We start from the raw sequence: 19,925 nt of genomic DNA on the forward strand, positions 1-19,925 counted from the left end.
CTCGGCTTTATTGAATTGCGCATCAAAATAATGGAATGTTAAGGATCTTGCCTATTTGTTTGATTTTATTGCTAAGCTAGCTTACTATGTATTTTGATTATAAGTAATGTTCTCAAGATTTTGAAAAGATAGTCAACGATGACCTTTACCGTGGGTTTCCGAAACCACAATCTCCGTTTAAAACTTATATATGTTATGTCACAACGACAGGGATGGCGACGTTCAACACGCAACGTATCTGAAATTGCGGATATCCATGGGCAGCGGTCGCTTTGCTATTTTGGAGAATTCAGATGACTGCTTGCTTGTTTGTCACCTTATCATACACTAGCTGTCACCCGCGACTCCGTCCGCGCGGATTAAAAAAAAAAAAACAAATTAGTAGCCTACATGTTCTTCCAGACTATGTTGTACATCTATGCCAAATTTCAATAACCAAGATTTTTCGTAATATCTCTGCGGCAAAATGAATGAATTATTTAATAACAGTAGGCCTAGCACGAATAATTGTGACAATCGCCATCGTATCGTACCTAATCGATAAAATTTGTATATCTGGCGTAAAGTACACCAAAAATCTCATACTAATTTTGAGGATACGAAGGCGATTGTCACAAAATAATATTTTTGCTAGGAATACACTTATGAAACTTGCCTGAATTCGTGTGTAAATTCTTATCATTTTAAAAATTTTCAATTTATAAAGGCAAACGTCTAAACTTTATCCATACCTTATTAAAATCTTTATGAGCCAAAGAAGTTACTAAGAAGTGGTAATTTCATAAAGTTGAAAACGAGGAATATGGAATTGGATTTTCATTCTAGCAGTTTTATCTGTTTTCCATAATTATACTTCGCTACTGCCAAATCTTTCGAAATGTTATTAACCATATATTGAAATACGTAATTAGTGCTTTTAATGTCGTGTAACATTATTTGACTGTTACGTGACTAGGCCTTAGTCAATCACGCTGGCCCAGTACGGGTTGGTTGTCTTTAATACGTATCTTTGTTTTTCTTTGCAAACATGTACAGGTTGCATCCCGATGTTTTCCTTCATCGTAAGAATACATTACATGTACATATGTAACTCAAAAATCGATTAACACATTGGTACATGTTCGAACCCATGACCTGTAGATTACAAGTCAAGTGCCCAACCCCTGATCCACCAACGCTATGGTGTCAACTGCTCTCCTGAAATTAGAATTTTGTAGAAAATAAAAGAATGTGTATTTTCATGTTTTATTTCTTTCAGTGCAGAATAAATAATCTTAAAACAATATTTCTTAATAAAATAAATTAAACTACTATCAAAATAAATAAAGTCGACGGGTTCGCGCTACGATCTCAGATTTAAACTAAGAAGATTTACTTAGAATTTATTCATCTAAAGGGCAAGAGTCACACAATGCTTTAAGCTATCTTGACCGATTTAAGTAAAGAGAGTCAAGGAACTTTATATTTAAGAATAAGGTCCAGTAACTTAAAGCACTGCGACTACTTAACAATAGCTAAATGTCAGATTACCACGTCGCACTCGTAAAATTGAAGGGACCAAGTTGTCGACGTGGCAATCTGACATTTAGCGGTCACAAATTAAAGCCACTTGGTCCTTTCCGTCCAAAGGTTACGTCCAGAAGTCCAATTTTGTTATTGATTAGTTGGCATGGCCATAGTCGGCATCGGCATTGTCGGGCCGTACATTTGTGGCATTGCGTACATTGGCATCGACATCGACGCTGAATTGTTTAGCGGCGGGATTTCTGGTGAGCCGAATAGGATTCTGAAGTAGCGCGCGAGGTTCCATAAAACATTGGACGTCCCCGGTACCCTGCATAATACAATCATTATTATACAATGAAAATTCTCTGTGCAAAAATAACTTGCAAATTCTCATCGACAATTTTCTTATTTCGTTAGCAATACAATCAAGTTTAAAACAGTCTAAGATTGGGTTTCCACTGTGAACACACTTGTATAAAAACATAGTTGTATCCGTCACTTTCTCGTAGAAAAATTAGAGAAAATTAGAGAAAATTAGGGTATGTTGAGTATGTTTTCTTACAAGTGTTATGTCACTCGAATTTCACGGTAAAATCTGTATGCTTTGAAATAAAACAATTGTCAAGTACAGTACATTAAATAATGTACATAATATTTACAATATAACCAATCAGCTTAGAAATAATTATAGGAAACCATCACCAAATTACCGCTAAATATTCTAAATGCTTGAATAAATGCAATTTCTACACAATCTTCATCTTTTATGGAACGAAATCATATTGCTGTTTAAAATTTGCTAGTTATTTTAATTATTGGTTTCTTCTTCTTATCTTTGGGTTTAATTTTACTTTTACTTTTATTTTTCTTGTTTGTAAGATTTCCGAGATATTGATCTTTAAGTTCATTCGTTATATCAAACATACCAGCTATTGCGTCCAAACTATATAGAACCACATTATAAGCTATAGAATAATACGTCGGTGGTTTTTTCTTTTTCTTTGAAGCTTCTAATAAATCTTTAGTAATTTCTCCAGCATGTTTAAAAATAACAGACATAGGATCAATTAAAAAATCAAGAAGACTGCTACCAAAAATACTAATAAATCCTCTGCTAAAAGCAATAATTTTTTTATCATTTCCTAATTCTAACTGATCTTTGAAAATAGTAGGTACTAAGTTATTTTTCTTAACGTCTCTTTTGGATCGTTTATTTTTACGCCTTGTATTTCTCTTTTTAGCTTTTTTTACTTTAATATTCGTATTATTTACTTTCAAAGTAACGTTTGTAACCTGTGGCATAATAATAGGTTTCCAATCACTTGATTCTGTGATAAAATCATCATATTTTTCTGTTACTGATTCGTTTTTTCTCATAGTTTCTTTTCGATACTGTGACAAACGACTATTATTAGGTTTTGTAATGAATATATTAGGATTAACAAAATATTTCACTCTAGGATAATAATATGTAACAGGGTAATTATATTTATATTTTTTTGTCTTTAAATAGTCGGGTAAATCTTTATTCTGCCTTAGTCTCTCTAAATTTACTTTCAGTTCGGTGTATTTTTTCGTTCTCGGTGCCATTCTGTAATTCATTTTCCTTTGAGCTATGTGTCTCGGTTGAGGAATGAGAAATTCTTTTATATTATTATCATCGACGTTAGTTTCACTGCTGGCCGTTGTCACATCAGAATTGAGTCCGCGGAATGTTGCTGGCATCGCGTAGAAAACATTTGCGAGGGGCTCGAATACGTTTCTTACTGAGCCAAGAATCGGTTCGAGAAATTTTAGTAATTTTGACTTACCATCCCATCTTTCTGAAGCGGATCTTGTCGAGTTTAGCAGTAAGGTCGGCGCTTGCTGCGACTGCTGTGCAGTGACTTCATTCTGATGTATTATCTCATGCGAATGAGACTGGGAACCCACGGCTGTGGGATTGTACATGTCTGGGGAAGCAAATTGCGTGTGGACTCCGTTTACGGAGTACCCTTGCGATGATGCGCTCGGAAAATCGATCGGATATTGCGAGTATAGATATGGATTATTTGGCAAACCGATGCTGCAATTCAAAGAAATTTAATTGGTCAGTAATTTTATATCTGCATTTCATTAGTTTGTCTGTTTGGTCGTGTCAAATTTACATCGTATTCTTCGGTTACAGTTTCAGTTATATATTCAGTCTATTTATGTAAAGTTAAATTAATATCGGTGTCATCAAAATGTGGATGAAATTGAAGTATTTCTATACGTCCAAAAATTAATCTGATTTTAATGATCCTTAAAGATTTTTACATCATCATCGGTCGATCGAATTATCTGTATAATTCACCAAGTCTTTTGTTTATTACTTCTTGCCTAAATTATAAACTACTTATCGTGAGTTAAATTATTATAACTGTTTTGTGAGATGACGATATGTTTTATACAGATTTTGGTGTCAAATAGGTTTGGTTAGTGATAAAGCATCTACATTGTCAAGTACAATAGTCAGTCAAGGTCATTTGTCAAATTGTGAGTACCATCCAAAACAAGTGAAGTCTAATCTAATCTTGTGTCAAATGGTGCTCCCACATTACCGTTAGAAAATGTTTGTAAACATTTTCTAACATAAAAACATTTACTCACAAATGTCGTCAATTGTTACATTTTGTTAGGAACTGTTACATGTTATAAGTGCTCCTACACTAATAGAAAATGTTTACTAACATTTTATAACATTTAAAATCTGGTATTGGCTCGCAGTTTGTTTGCGTTCTGAGAGCGTCTACACGAAAATGGAAGATGATTTGCTCATTGGAATGGCTTAAAGTTTTTGTTTAAAAAAGAATAAAAGGCGCCCTTATTCGATGCGCGAAACGCTAAAAGCTAGAGGAAAATATAGTACCACAGACTATCTCAAGGATTTGGGCATTGATGGTTGCTTAAAAGATTAGTTGAAAAGAAAGTTACACATGTTTTATTTTGTTATAATTTGTTAACTTAATGGTGCTCCCACATTGCCGTTAGAAAATGTTTATAAACATTGTTGTAAACATTTTCTAACATGAGAACATTTTTAACATTTGTGATTAAATGTTTGCCAAAAAATGTTTACTAACGTTACTAAACTTTTTCTAACGGCAATGTGGGAGCACCAATATAAAACAGTACATCTTATCTAATATTGTTCACTATTATATATAAATCGATTTTTAAAAAAACTACTTTAAGATCAAACAAATCCTCTACTAAAATGGTACAGACACGTGACTATTTACTTCTTTAATTTGAATATATATAATTTTAATACATAATTGCCAGTAATCAAAATACTCACCCATTACTATAACTTTCGTATAACTTCTTCATAGCCATGCCAATCGTAACAAGGAGTGCCAGTTTACTTGCGAAGAACGCTTTCATAGTGATCGCAGTCACTAGAGCCATAGCAAATAGTATAGCACCAGTTGACTTCATGCCGAACAGAAGTGGTATGACTGCTTGGAGGACCTTCTTCTTTGGTCGTTTTCTCTCTGGAAATAAAATTATAGTTTATTTTAGGTTATTAAAGTTATGATTTTTTTTTTTATCTATCAATATTCGTTAATAATTTTAGAGATAAGTGAAATAGCAATTATTGTGTGTTTTATAAAATCATTTCTGTTAATAATTTATAGATAACTAGCTTTTACCCGCGACTCCGTCCGCGCGGAATAAAAAATAGAAAACGGGGTAAAAATGATCCTATGTCCGTTTCCTGGTTCTAAGCTACCTGCCCACCAATTTTCAGTCAAATAGATTTAGCCGTTCTTGAGTTATAAATAGTGTAACTAACACGACTTTCTTTTATATATATAGATTTATTTTAATTTATTGATTGTTGGTTTCTGAGACCAAAATCTCTGTATAAGTCATATCTTAATCTCCATCATTATCTTTAACAAAACAGAGATAACAACAAATTTTAAACGCGGATTTTGGTATCAGAAACCAACGATTTGTTTTTTTTAAGGTAGCAATAATCAAACGATTTTAATCTAATATATAAAATTCTCGTGTCACAGTTTTCGTTCCCGTACTCCTCCGAAAGGGCTTGACCGATTCTCATGAAATTTTGTGAGCATATTCAGAAGGTCTGAGAATCGGCCAACATCTAATTTTCATAAACCCCCCCCCCCCCCATTTAGTTTTTTTTAACTGCGCGCGGACGGTTCATTACAAAAATAAGTTTTGAATAAAATCTTAGTTATTAAACATTTTCCGTGATAAAAAATCTTTTTACTGCCTATAGGATAGCTTTAAATATTTTACGAAATTTTCATAATGTAAGAGAATATCAAATATATCTTCAATCTTGTATGAAATTGCGGATGTAATAAAATCAGAATTCTAAACACATACCTCTCGTTAGAACTAAGAATGAAGGTGAGGGTGGCTATAATGCTAGCAATACACCTTAGGTTTTAAATGGCGGTTTTCAACCTTACCTACATAAAGTACAGGAAGGTATTATTGTGTGTATGACTAAACTGTGCAGTTATATGTGCTACGAAACTCAGTTATAGTTAATGTTGGTTTTGACTGTAAGATCAAGTAAAACCGAACGTGTGTGGCCTATTTTAATATTTACATAGGGGGAAACATGCGTGGCAATATAATGTTTGAATATTAATATATGAGAAAACTGAGGAAAATGTTAAAAGATTTTAAAAGAACGTTTATTGTTTACTGTATTTTGATAAAACAAAAGGTACAATGCATTTGAAAATATAAAAAATTACATCTTACTAATATTATAAATACGAAAGTTTAGATGGATGGATGTTCGTTTGAAGTTATTTCCAGAATAGCTTAACGGATCTCGATGAAATTTGGCATAGATGTAGTACATAGAATGGAGGAATACATAGGCTACTTATTACGTTTTTTTTTTTTTCAATTCCGTGCGGACGGATGCGCAGGCGATAGTTAGTTTTGTATGTATTTTAAAGTCATGAATTACTGTTTTATAAATAGCTAGAAAGGTATTCTTACAAAAAAGAATCTAGCATTTTTTAACAAACCATTCAAAATTCTATTTAATTAAACTGTAATCTTCTAATTTTGAACTGGATTGAATTTTCTAAGTGAAACGTAAACATCTTAAATCTATATCTATATATATAAAAGAAAGTCGTGTTAGTTACACTATTTATAACTCAAGAACGGCTGAATCGATTTGACAGAAAATTGGTGGACAAGTAGCTTAGAACCAGGAAAAGGACATAGGATAATTTTTACCCCGTATTCTATTTTTTATACCGCGCGGACGGAGTTGCGGGTAAAAGCTAGTGTTATATTAAATAAAGTCGTGTTAGTTACACTATTATAACTCAAGATCGGTCAAACTGATTTCGCTGAAAATTGATGAGAAGGTAGCTTAGAACTAGGAGACGGACATAGGAACTTCTTATCTTGTGTGCATTTTTTTTTGTTCCGCGCGGACGGAGTCGCGGGTAAAAGCTAGTATATTATAAATGCGAAAGTTTAGATGTATCGATTTATGTTTGTTATTACGTATCTCCAGAATAGCTGAAATTTGTCATTCTTGTAGACCATAGTCTGAAAGATACAAAGATACACTAATTTCTTAACTCCGCGTGGATGAAGTCGAGGGCGACTGCTAGTATATTTTAAAGATAGAAATGAGACTTTTCGAGTTATTTTAGTATTCATTATAAAAGTGTTCTTTTATTAAAACTATATTCCATTCTAGATGCTTATTTAAACAAGATATTTTAATTTTAAAAAGATCTTGTTTAATTTAATTCGAAAAGGACGAAGGTAATTTTCTTCAAAAGCCTAGTTCCAATTCTATTAGTAGGATCCATCAAAGTCATTGTCTTAATTAATTTCAACTAGGTATCTATTATATGTTCACCGTTTTCTATTTTAATTACAAGATTGTTAGTAACAGTTGAGTTGAGTTCTGTGTCAAATCTGTTTACAACCGGATCTTGGAAAGTGACGCTTGTTTATCCGAGTGTGGATTTAAATCTTAATTAACTGATATGTTTATATTGTGTTCATTTAGTTTATTAGTTTAAAAGATTTACTGTAGTTAAATAACATTGATAACAGGATTATTATCAAGACAAGAACTTGAAGTTGTGTTCTATACTACCCGCCGTTATTTTGATATTTGTTGTGAATCATAAAACTATAAATGCGTAAGTCCTTTGTTTACATTAAAAGCAATTTACGACTTATCGAATCTATTTTGTTAACGCTGTTGTTTTCAAGTGCCACCTACTAACTTGTAAATTTGTATTCCTTGAGATTTACGATCGTAAGAAATTATTTGTTTATTGATATAAGTAGGGGTAGTTGAGACAGGGGGGTTGATAGGGGTCATAAATCCATTTACCAAAAGCTCCATTTTTGTTTTCATTGTCAACAAACTAATTGATTGATATATTACTGAATTTCAGTTAGTAAATTTTCGTGTATTAAGGTGATAAAGTTTATTAGGTTTTCGATTTATTATGAAGATTTTAACGATTTTGTTTGGTACGTATTTTTTGGTACGAAAAAAAAATTTCTACTACTACTATTAGTAAGATGTATGCAGCTGACTGTACAAGAGAACAATTAAATCTTATATTTTGCAATCCCGTTATGGAATATATTCCATTGTAATAGGGAATACTATCGTAAAATTACATCGCAAATCAAGATAGTAGCAATACTAAAGGAGTATTGGAACATTGTATGGTATCATTGTAAGATATGGTAACTATTTTACGACTGGATATAAGTGGTCGTACATTTTACGACATTTCGTGTTTACTCGGATTTGTACCAACGATTGCCTTTTTACGACAAATTCCTGATAATAAACGAATAGAGATAATGGAAATAAGTAGAGTAAATGTTTATAAAAATGTAGAGTTTAAGTAGCATTTAATTTGATAATAAACAAGAATATTATTGGTAACCCTTTCTTTAAATCTTAACAATTATAAAAAGGAATCATTTTGACACTTAAAAGATTTGTACAAAGTACAAATTTCATACATCATCAGCTCACTATACGTCCCCACGGAGGAGCTCAGAACCTACCCCAAGTCAGGGGTGAATAGGCCATAGTCAACCACGCTGGCTAAGTGCGGGTTTGTTGACTTCACACATATCATTGAATTTCTTCTCATATATGTGTAGGTTGCATCAAGATGTTTTGCTTCACCGTAAGAACGTTGGATAAATTGTACATAGGTATTATGATAAATCGATAATCGAAAGACTTTGGTACATGGCGGGATTCGAATCCAGAACCTGCAGATTGTAAGTCAAGTGCTTAACCCCTGAGCCACCGACGTTCTTTCACAAATTTCATGCCATTTAATAATTTTGCAGATTCATCAACATTTGTTTAAAAAATCTAGTTATTACATTTCAAGTTAAGACAGTAAAATTCTTCTCAATTCGTGATAAAATGTAAATGGCTCAAAGCAAAGACACGAAAGTGAACGGTTCATTCGTGTAAATATTTCTGTAATACGCACGCGAACTTAGAGATCGTTACCGAGAACCGCAATGTGAAATCACATGAATTATTCGCGACAACTTAAAAGGAATCTAATGTATTTCAGTTAGTTTCAAATTGTGTATACCAATGTCTATTGTTAGGAAGAATTCAGCTATGCGTTGTTTGGTATTCTTACGAAAAAATGCTATTTAATGTTGAATTGTTATGTTGCTGATAGGTTGATAATTTCGGTAATTTATAATCAGTCTAGACATAATAATTGTGGTTAATAGATCGATATTCGTTGTTTGAAAAATTTGATGATGTTGTTAAAGATTAAATTTTATTTCGCATCTAAATTCTATAATAGCAAACTAGCAAGATAAAGTATAAAAATAACCTAGAATAAAAGTTTTCCTTACATAAAATTATTTTTAAAATATGTTTAGTAGTTTCTAAGTTTATTCAGAATAAGGAATCGAGACGATTCGTCGGAGAAGAAATAAAACAAACTGCTTATTCGATTTTAAATAAACATTACTTACATTTGCAATACATGAGGAACCTTGGAAAGAGGAAAGGAATAAGGTAACCTTGGGTTTTCGCTACGAAAAATAGAAATAGAAAAACGTATTGTCGTACCTTTCATTCTTTCAGAAATAACAGAGATAAAAGTATGTTTTACAGTTATTTCGTTAGTGGTGAATGATGCCTTCACGCTTTCCTAAATATTTATACAACAACAAAAGACGCGCGTGATCTCATTTTGCGTTTGTTTTAAAAGAAAATTTCACCTAAAAACACGTACTTATTAGTGTACGTGTGTACATATAATTTCATTGGACAAGTAAACTTAAAATGTTTGTTTATAAGCATTCTTGTACTATTATAGTGGTACGAAAACTAAGTACGAAAATTAAAATATTGGAGTTACGGTTTACTGGTTATGAAAAAAAAAGAAATTAATTTGGATTTAAAATTAATAAACGAAGTTCGTTTATCAACAATCTTATCCAAATTAATCTTATGAATGTTATAATAATACAAGCTTTTGCCCGCAACTCCGTTCCCTCGGAATTTAACTTAAAAAAAAAAAACTTAGTAGCTTATGTGTTCTTCCAAACCCTGTACGTCTATGCTAACTTTCATCAAGATCCGTTGTGCCGTTACGGAGATATCATCAAATAAATATCCATCCATACATCCATCCATACATCCATCCACCTAAACTTTCTCATTTATAATATTAGTAAGTACAATAGTGAGATTAGTAAGAAGTAAGATTACACTTATTTATTAATTTCTATAATTAGTTAAATTCCTTAACCTTTTGCAACATCGTTAATGGAAATACTCTATCTCTCAATCTCTATCGTCTATTTTAAAACATCATCTGAGCGTTTTGTGGTGAGATTTCCAGGAATAAATGTGGATAGTATTTACGTGAACGAATTATTGTGATGTTAAATAATTAATTAAAATTTTAAGTCTAATATTCACTTATTAATGTCACGAATGTTTATAATTTTTTTTTCTGTTCTCATAATTAATGGTGATCAAATTTGGTATAAAAATTTCTTATTTTTACCCGACTAATTTAAGAGGTTAATGTTTTTTGGGTGTATTTAAATACGTTCTTCGTATGTGATTTTGTTTGTAAGTCATGTACATAGTGATATCCTGTCTTTAGTCTACATGAGTGTACCAATTTTGTATTAGTGAGGTGTCTTTCAATTCTATTTGTTTCGTTGAGATTTTACCCGACTTCAAAACGAAGGAGGTTATCAATTCATCATCATCATCATCATCATCAACAGCCTTTATCTGCCCACTGCTGGGCATAGGCCTTTCCCAATGCCTTCCACAGTACGCGGTCCTCCGCCTTTCGCATCCAACAACTTCCCGCCGTGCGGATTATGTCGTCGGTCCACCTGGAAGGAGGACGCCCCACACTCCTAGTCCCCTGCCGTGGCCTCCATTCTAGGACCTTTCTTCCCCATCTGGCGTCGTTGGCCCGACATATGTGACCGGCCCATTGCCATTTCAGCCTACTGACTTGGAGAATTATGTCGTTTACATTGGTTCTCCGTCGAATTTCTTCGTTCCGGATTTTATCCCGTAGAGAAACACCGAGCATAATTCTCTCCATCGCCCGCTGAGCGACTTTTAACTTATGGGCTAGCCCCGCCGTCAAAGTCCAGGTCTCCGCACCGTAGGTCATTGTGGGGAGGACGCATTAACCAGTGCGACTGAGACTTTCGTCTTCAGGCATTGAGGTATTTGCGAGGTGAGGACGGAACGAAATTTTCCAAATGCTGCCCAGCCCAGTCGTATGCGTCTATCAATCTCTTTGTTGAAGTTACCCCGTCCAAGCTGTATGACCTGTCCAAGGTAGACATAGTCGTTTACCACTTCGACGGCCGCATTCCCGATGGAAATCGGGCCTGGGACGATTTGCTCGTTGAACATGACTTTCGTCTTGTCAAGATTCATCCTTAGCCCCACGCACCGTGAAGCGGTATTGAGATCGGTGAGCATACGACTGAGATCCTCCAACGATTCCGCCAGTACGACTATGTCAAATATCAATTCGACTATATATTTTTTATATGTGTAAAATCAGTCAGTTTTTTTTTTTACTTCCGACGAGTGTTTTTTACTATAAGCTTTTTTTAAGGAGAATAGTATCTCCTTTGTAGTTTATCTGAGTTCAGTCTACTTACTAATACGACTCTTTGGTAGTTTATCTTCCAACTCATCTTCTGCTTTAACAACTGCCTTCTTTGGGACCGTCTCTGGATCATCTGAAAAACAAATTTATATTTTACTTAGTTTTAGTAAAATTTGAGTGCAACTTTAACTTAAGATTACACATTAATACCAATGATTATATTTAAGCTTAAGTAACTAACGATGAAATAAAGCTGCTAAGACTCTATATTTTCAAAGCTATTTGTTATCTCTGATAATATTCTCGTTTTAGGAAATCTGTTTATTTAGAACAATAAAAACTATTTATTAATTCTAAATCTTACTAATATTATAAATGCGAAGTTTAGATAGATGGATGGATTGATATTTGTTTGAAGGTATCTCCGGAACGGCTGAACAGATCTTGATGAAATTTGGCACAGATGTAGAACATAGTCTGGAAGAACACATATGCTACTCATAAAGTTTTTTGTCTTTTGGAGTCGCGGGTGTCAGCCAGTAATAAGTAACATTGAAATAGAATACCGTCATAATTATATTAAATGAACGTTGTGATATCACAAACTAATTATCACATAAACATTAACCACACATCCGTCTCAAATATATGTAATTTAATATCGTGTTCAGTAATCTGGAATATTCCATTGTAACTTAATATACTTGTTCTAATTATTGTTACACTTCCTTAAATATTATTCAAACGTTTATTTCATACTAGCTTTTGCCCGCGACAAAAAAAAAAAAAACAACTAAATAGTCTATGTGTTCTACCAGACTATGTTCGATGTCTCAAATTTCATCAAGATCCGTTGAGCCGTTACAGAGATTCAAACAAATATCCATCCATACTTTCGCATTTATAATATTAGTAAGATAGTTTATTTGTATAACTTCTGTTCATATTATACTATTCATCATTGTATAACATGTATCTGTAGAACGGAAATCCATAACGATCCATACTTGGGTCAATAGATGGCGCTGTTCTACAAATTGTCACCAAACATGGCGGCCATTACGCTAAATCTTTTTTTCAATTTTTTTTTTTCTTAAAATCGTGAGTAGTATAGTGGAATGATATAGTATAAAATGGGTAGTTAATGTAACATAGGTATGTGAGGAAATTTTTTTTTTTTTTGCGGTAATAATTTAATTTACAAATTTACAAAATTAAGCGAAATGTATGCAATTTTTCTATGTTGAAAATATTTAGGCTCAGAATGGGGACAAAAACTGAAAGCTTCAAGTAGGTGGCACCAGCGTCAAGAATTTTCTCCTCATTGGGACCTCATAGACCTACTTATCCGTGGCTTACTTCATATTTATACCTGCCAAAGTCGTTGTGATCGTAAATTTTATGACATCATAAATTTTTATAGTTGATGTTTTACATTACATATAGGTAGCCGTATGCTATCACATTTATCAGACGCAGAAGGGTTGGAACGTAATGCTTTTATCGTACAACTTTATGAGACAACGAGAGTGAAATACGAACGCGTAAAAACTTATCCCATTGGTTTAACAATGTGAAGCTATTATAGAACGTGGAAAGCTAATGCTCTTAAAATCCGTGCTCAACGATATTGTAAAGTTATTTTATTGAAGTTAGTTCATAGAAGAATTTTGATACACTTTTGTTGACGATAATTTTCAAATGGATGGATGGACGTTGGTTAGAAGGTATCTTCAGAACGGCAAAACGCTGATGAAATTTGGCTACGTTTTAGAACGTAGTCTTGAAGAATACATAGGCTAATAATTAAGTTCTTTTTTTTAACTTCACGCGGACGAAGTCGCGAGCGACAGCTAGTATTTTATATAGTAAAAGGAGGCAAAGGTACAGTAGTCGCCTAATTAAGGTAAATAGGCGCTCAGACTCAATTGGTTCAAAGTTTATAGGTAGGAGAAACATTGTCTACATTTAATGGACTGAAACTGGAACGTAAAGAAAAAAAATCCTTCACCAACCTTATTGTATGATATTTATTTACCATCTTTTCCTTGAAATGAAGATCTCCTCTTCCACTTTCTTTTATTACTTATAAGGAAAGGATGGGAAGTGGGAGTGGACTTGACAGAGGACGGAGGTGATGCCTTGGAAGAGGAAATCCTCCTCCAAAGAGGAGTCATTAGCCGCAAGGCATCAACAAATACAGATGAGTATGGGCAGCGGTAACTTCTTTATTTAGCCGAATTCTTTTGGCCGCATCCTGACATGGGGAAGAGGACTAGAATTGAGCTATAACATTCGATCACCCCCTGAAAATTCCCTATTAAATATGTTCGAATCTTATTTCAGTGGTATCGTGCACATTTTATGTATTTTGATGTCAAAACACATCTAGTACTTATTTACTACCTAAGTTTTTACCTACGTAATGTAAACTGAACACAAAGTTTTATAGATACTTCGTCTCGAGTACCTGAAGTGTCTATTTATATGACTTGATATGAAGTTTACGAGATCTAAAGGATGAAACGTACCAATATATAGTTTTCACATATAAAACACTAGCTGTCGCCCGCGACTCGGTCCACACGGAATTAAAAAATAATTATAAGTAGCCTATGTGTTCTTCCAAACTATGTTCTATATCTGAGCCAAATTTCATCAAGATTCGTTGACCTGTTTCGAAGATACCTTCCAACAAACGTACATCTATCCATCCATCTAAGCAGTCGCATTTATATCAGTAACATATTAAAAATAACTACTATAACATTTACACACAATAAGAGCCGTTCTAATGATCATCACTAAGGGAAGCTTTTTGAAAGATTAGAAAATCTCTAGAGTCTCTCTCTAAATTCAATTCACATTGTAAATCGACATAAAGTAAATGTATTCTAAATTCCTTTGGAGTTATTAAGTATCTTCCTAAGAATGGTCCGCTTTAAATAATTAATTTCAAATTATTCATTTAAATCGAGCTGTTGGTTTTTTTAATTCCGAAATTGTCGTTCACTTTCAAACATTATCCGAGTTTATTTTAGCTTAAAAAGTACAGTGTGATTTATTTTAAAAAATCTTATGTTGTTTTTTGTCAATCTTTAAAAAAAACAGTCTTAAATAGCGGTATATCGGTACTAATTAAAACCGGATACGTACTTATTGTATCTCCAACATTTTAAGATCCGTCACAATGTCTAATTTTTATGGACTACTTGTTCTTGAATCGCGTGATGGAATCGTGCGGCCGAAGAAACCCGTGTGAATAATTCATATCAAAGATCTGAATAGATTGTATTCGTACTAGATAACTACTGTGTTTGAATAATTATCGACATATTTTTTAAAAACGATTTTAAGTGATGTTAAGCACGAATCTGTATGCTACTTTATTTTTAATAAGATAACGCCATCTATCGAGTACAGTGCAAATCAGGTGCACAGAAAATTTGTGTTTAACAGCTTATTTTATTGCCTCTGCGCATGGCTCGTTAGCTCAGCGGTCAGAGCACCCGTTTATTTAACAGTGGTGGTCGGGGGTTCAATTCCCTCACGAGCTGATATTTTTTTCATTTTTTTTTTCTTTATAATGGTTTAGAAGTGCTTTCATTTTTCCTTTTCCCTACGAGTTGGTAGGTATACATAAGAAATTAATAATATTACGAGGATATATTGAACGTTACCCTAATTTAGACCAAAAACTTTAGACTTGGGAATATTAAATTTGACTGTTAGTGATTGAAATTTCCTTGTCTGTAAACTTAAGACATACATATGTACGTATTATGTAGACTTAAGTTAAATTTGTGTAAGTTCACTTTGAGCCTAAAAGACTCAACCAATTTTGACTCGTGACAATTTATGGATTTACTTACGATTTAAAATTCAATAAAAATATTATAACAAATTTATATGTGCCGGTAAAAGAAACATAGATAATTAAATATAAATATGACATGACAGCTACATATCTACAAGGATCTTGTAATGCTTTTTTGACATTGAGATGGGGGCGCTAGTGAGCGAGTAATTTAGTTTGACTTTTGTCGGTCTATATAAAGAATTACGGCTATTTATTATCGTAGGAGTTCCCACAGCCAAAATACGTGTACGAAAGCTTTTTATTGTCTCTGTTTATTCAAAGACAATTAAAGGGATGCAAATATGTCTTATACAGGCAGTGGAAACTCACGTTTACTGAAAAATAATTTAATTATAGTAAGGTGCACTATCTCACCTTTACTGGATCTATTCTCGAACACTTCTAAATCCATAGAATCGTCCTTATCTTCTGGATTCGATAATCTGAAGGTGAAGTCATTCCAATCGAAGCTAATAGCATGACTTGTCAGCAACCGTGTCAATGGGCCTTTATACGACCTTGATTCCCTTGTCCTTAACGGCTCTATAGTTATCAAATCGAACAATCTTACTGTTTTATGTTGCTTTATACTCGTATACAACTGCCTACCCAAATTATTTAGACATGTTGCGTTGTCCGCGCAACTCAATTCTACCACCTCCGCGCTAACTTGCCCGATCAGAAAAACAGCGATTATGTAAATTCCAGTCATTTTGCTACACTGTATTGTCACCAAACACAATGTCACTTATCTTCACCAATCCATTTGTAGGTCACCTAGTTACGTACCACCTACATCGGTGGTTCATTTGTCAATGAGACTTTGTTTGGTCCGTTGATGATTTTTATCCTACGTCACGCTGCACTGATTTTAGCGGATCGTGTGTGCATTATTTTTTTTTATTCCCCAGCGCCTCGTGTGCATGTGTTCCTATTTATTTAAGTATACCACTTTTCTTTCCAATATTTATCGATGTATTTGAAAATCCTACATCGGTTTTCCGCATAGAGTACAGTATTGTTAATTCGTTGCAAATATTGGAGTTGAAAAAAATTGATACGCGTTACGCACTTTACGGTTTCGATTAAAAAAAGTTTGGTAAAATGATATTTTACTTTCAAAAGTACAGATAGCATAAAAGTATTGAGATTACATTTAACTAATAAGAAAATATAATAAAAAATATTTTACTACTGAAAATTTGAATTATATGCATATTATATGAAATTTATTTTATTTTTATTTTATTTAGCCTTTTTATTCCAATATTTGGACCCCTTTCTGAGTATAGGCCTCCTCCAACCTTTTCCACCTGTCCCTATCTCTTCCCTGTTTGATCCAATCTCTTCCCACCTCTTGTACTATATCATCTTCCCAACGTTGTTTTGGTCTGCCGACTTTTCTTGCGCCTGATGGACCTTTCCATTTGGTGGTTTCTACTGTCCACCTTCTGTCTTTGCAACGTGCTATGTGACCCGCCCACTTCCACTTTATTGATAGTGTTTCTCTCAGAGCATTTCTAATCTTTGTTTTTTGCCTTATCTTCTCGCTTCGTACTTTGAAAATTTTACATACTTTCATTTCATTGCACTTAACTCGCTAAAAATAAACAAAAAATATATCAACATAATAAAAAATATATACAAAAATAGCATGGGCAAAGTAAGACTTGAAACTAGTGGAGAACCCTTCAAAATTGAACGAGGTGTAAAACAAGGAGACCCGCTTTCACCGAAAATTTTTATAGCGGTTCTTCAAGATATATTTAAAAACATAAACTGGACAGGAAAAGGCGTAATGATAAATGGTAAATACCTAAGCCATCTGAGATTTGCAGACGATATTGCAATTATTGCTGAAACACCTAAAGATCTAGAAGAAATGATAACAACACTCGATCAGGAAAGCAAAAAGGTTGGACTTGACATGAATCCGAATAAGACAAAAATAATGACTAACAGCGACAAAAGACTAATACAGACAAACGGACACACAATAGAATATGTCGATAGCTACATTTATTTAGGAAAACAAGTCTCATTCGACGTAAATAGCAACTTAGAAGAAGTAACGAGAAGAATATCTTTAACATGGAAAAAGTTTTGGTCGTTAAAAGAAATATTAAAAGGAAATTATAACTTAAACATGAAAAAAACAGTGATGGACACGTGTATCATGCCATGCCTATTATATGGATGCCAAACCTGGATATACACAAAGAAGATAAAACAAAAGATAGAAAATACACAGAAAGCAATGGAAAGAAGCATATTGCAGATCAGAAAAATTTTCAAAGTACGAAGCGAGAAGATAAGGCAAAAAACAAAGATTAGAAATGCTCTGAGAGACGCACTATCAATTATATGAAATTAGAACTTACAAAATTTATGCAAAACAAGAAGTAGAACATGAATATCAAAAAAATAAAAAATAAATCCCAATCATAACCAAAATCTGTGACAATTGTGCGAAATTGTTTTCATAATTTATATTGAAATTAAACGCGGCGTAATTCAAAAAGAAATAAAGATTACCAGAAATTCTATTCAAATTTTTATCTTTAATGCTTTTATCGCGCCTCCGCTCCGTTAAAATAAAAATACGTTTCCATCCTGTTAATTTTAGGGTTCCGTTTTAATGCGTTTTTGTTTTTGTTTAAGTTTTTTTTCTCTCAATGTATTATGACAGTATTACAAGCTGTGATAAGGTCTATTAAATATTGCTTCTTTTAAGTCAAAATCGAAGGAAAACTTACTTAAAATAAATTAAAATAATTTTTCAGATTTAAATGAAGATGTTTAAAATATTGTTCCTTATTTTATTAGATTTTATAGCCATAACAAGATGCTAGTTCACACACATTTTAATTTATTATGAGTTTGTTTTGATAACGCTACAATTGTAATGTAACCAAACTATAAACTGAAATGATCGGGATTTAATTCATAAACACGCATGACACTTATTGAACAGTATTTTGCGTCAACTGTATTTGTCAAGTTTACGACGGAGTTACTTTGAACTTTGATGATCGTATCTTTTCAATTTGTGGCATATTTCAACTTTATTTAGTACTTAATTTTTTTGTTTATTTGGAATACCTATTCTTTTACTAATATAAAACCATACAAATTATGCCCAAAACCCAAAGTGGTAGGCAGAGATCGCAGACTCTTTTCTCACCTCTTCTACAATCATGCATCTACATATACACGTACTCAATATATCTAATATATGTACTCAAATATTTGATTCTATAATCTTATTTGTCGAAGGAAAATATTTTTATTTTGGCCTATTTATATTTAAAAATATTGAAAGTTGAAAGAAAGATGGGGGGAGGGTTGTTCAAGCGTTGGTTTTAGGTAACTACTATAGACAAAACATAGTAAAATATCGTATTTATCTCTTAATGTCCATGAATTGGTTAGTAAAAAACTACTGAAGTTATTCTGACAACTAGGAGCGGAATTACGAAGTAACATAAATAAAAAAAAAAAACATTAAGACAAATTGAGAACCTCGTCCTTTTTAAAGACGGTAAATGAGAGTTAGCAGAAAAAAAACCATCTGGAGAAGTATGTCTGTGGGAGAAAGAGTTTTAAATTATTTGAAAAATGTTAAGTATGAATTTCTATTTACGTCGTTTTTTGTTTCAAAAAGACAGTTATATCCCAATTATAAAACTAAATGTACGTGTAAATAAGTAAATTAGGAAATGGACGATAAATTGAAAGAAGGAACAAAGCATTACACGCGCAAATACTCGATAAACTGATTTCCTAGAGCAAAAACTTTGTAATACAGATAAGACAAGTTAATATGACCATGCTATTCTGTTTTTCTTTCATTCAAGTATAACAGTTTTTTCCTGACTGATAGAATGGTAATGTTTTTTGCTTTTAATTGTAAGTAGTGATCTAAACATATAGAATTTAAAAGAATTCTAATAATTCTAAAAGGATATCTTAGTAAGAGTAGATGTTATCGCGGTTTATTCTGTCAGAAAATATGAAAAACTTACTTAGACATAGAAAGTTATACAAGACACGATTGCTTTAGTTCCACAAGGATGTGGCCTTCGGAAAATATGTGAACTAACAACGTCATCTTAACAGCGTTATGGAGCGGCAGCTGCACAGTTTATATACCATTTTCCTAATTTCGTAATTCCATAAAAATATCACGCGTATAATAAAAATATCTTGAACGAATCAATTTAAATAGTAAGGAATTGCTAAGAGAACAATGCACAAGCATCATAGACGACTTTGGAAAGAATTAAGGTTGGAAATTTTACCTCACTGTTAACCTTTAAAACTTGTAGGACACGGGGACTGGCAATCTCAAAAAATGTCATAAGATCCCTGTGGGATCAATAAAATCAACTCTTGGA

At 32.9% G+C, this 19,925-nt stretch overlaps 1 protein-coding gene across 2 annotated transcripts; it reads right to left on the reverse strand.

Annotated features, from left to right (window-relative positions):
• Positions 1 to 1,308: 1,308 nt before the first annotated feature.
• LOC106708570 lies at positions 1,309 to 16,446 on the reverse strand. Of its 2 annotated transcripts, XM_014500110.2 has the most exons (5): positions 15,904 to 16,446; positions 11,722 to 11,802; positions 4,829 to 5,024; positions 3,318 to 3,571; positions 1,676 to 1,834 (listed from the first exon to the last, which is right to left on the reverse strand). In XM_014500110.2, exons 1-5 carry the CDS (start codon positions 16,238 to 16,240, stop codon positions 1,752 to 1,754), a joined length of 951 nt encoding a protein of 316 aa, XP_014355596.2. In that variant the 5' UTR covers positions 16,241 to 16,446; the 3' UTR covers positions 1,676 to 1,751. The 2 variants fall into 2 exon arrangements, with proteins under 2 accessions (XP_014355604.2, XP_014355596.2); XM_014500118.2 differs by lacking the exon at positions 3,318 to 3,571 and having other exon boundaries at positions 1,309 to 1,834; positions 15,904 to 16,444.
• Between the last annotated feature and the right edge of the window lie 3,479 nt (positions 16,447 to 19,925).

This window comes from Papilio machaon, chromosome 24 (assembly GCF_912999745.1).
Source record: "Papilio machaon chromosome 24, ilPapMach1.1, whole genome shotgun sequence".
Taxonomy (NCBI): Eukaryota; Metazoa; Arthropoda; class Insecta; order Lepidoptera; family Papilionidae; genus Papilio; species Papilio machaon.

Coding starts and splice junctions, on each gene's coding strand:
- LOC106708570 (XM_014500110.2), bottom strand. CDS start 16,240: ATGACTGGAATTTACATAATCGCTGTTTTTCTGATCGGGCAAGTTAGC. Junction 11,803..15,903: donor CGAGAATAGATCCAGTAAAG/GTGAGATAGTGC, acceptor TTTGTTTTTCAG/ATGATCCAGAGACGGTCCCA. Junction 3,572..4,828: donor TACGAAAGTTATAGTAATGG/GTGAGTATTTTG, acceptor TTTGAATTGCAG/CATCGGTTTGCCAAATAATC.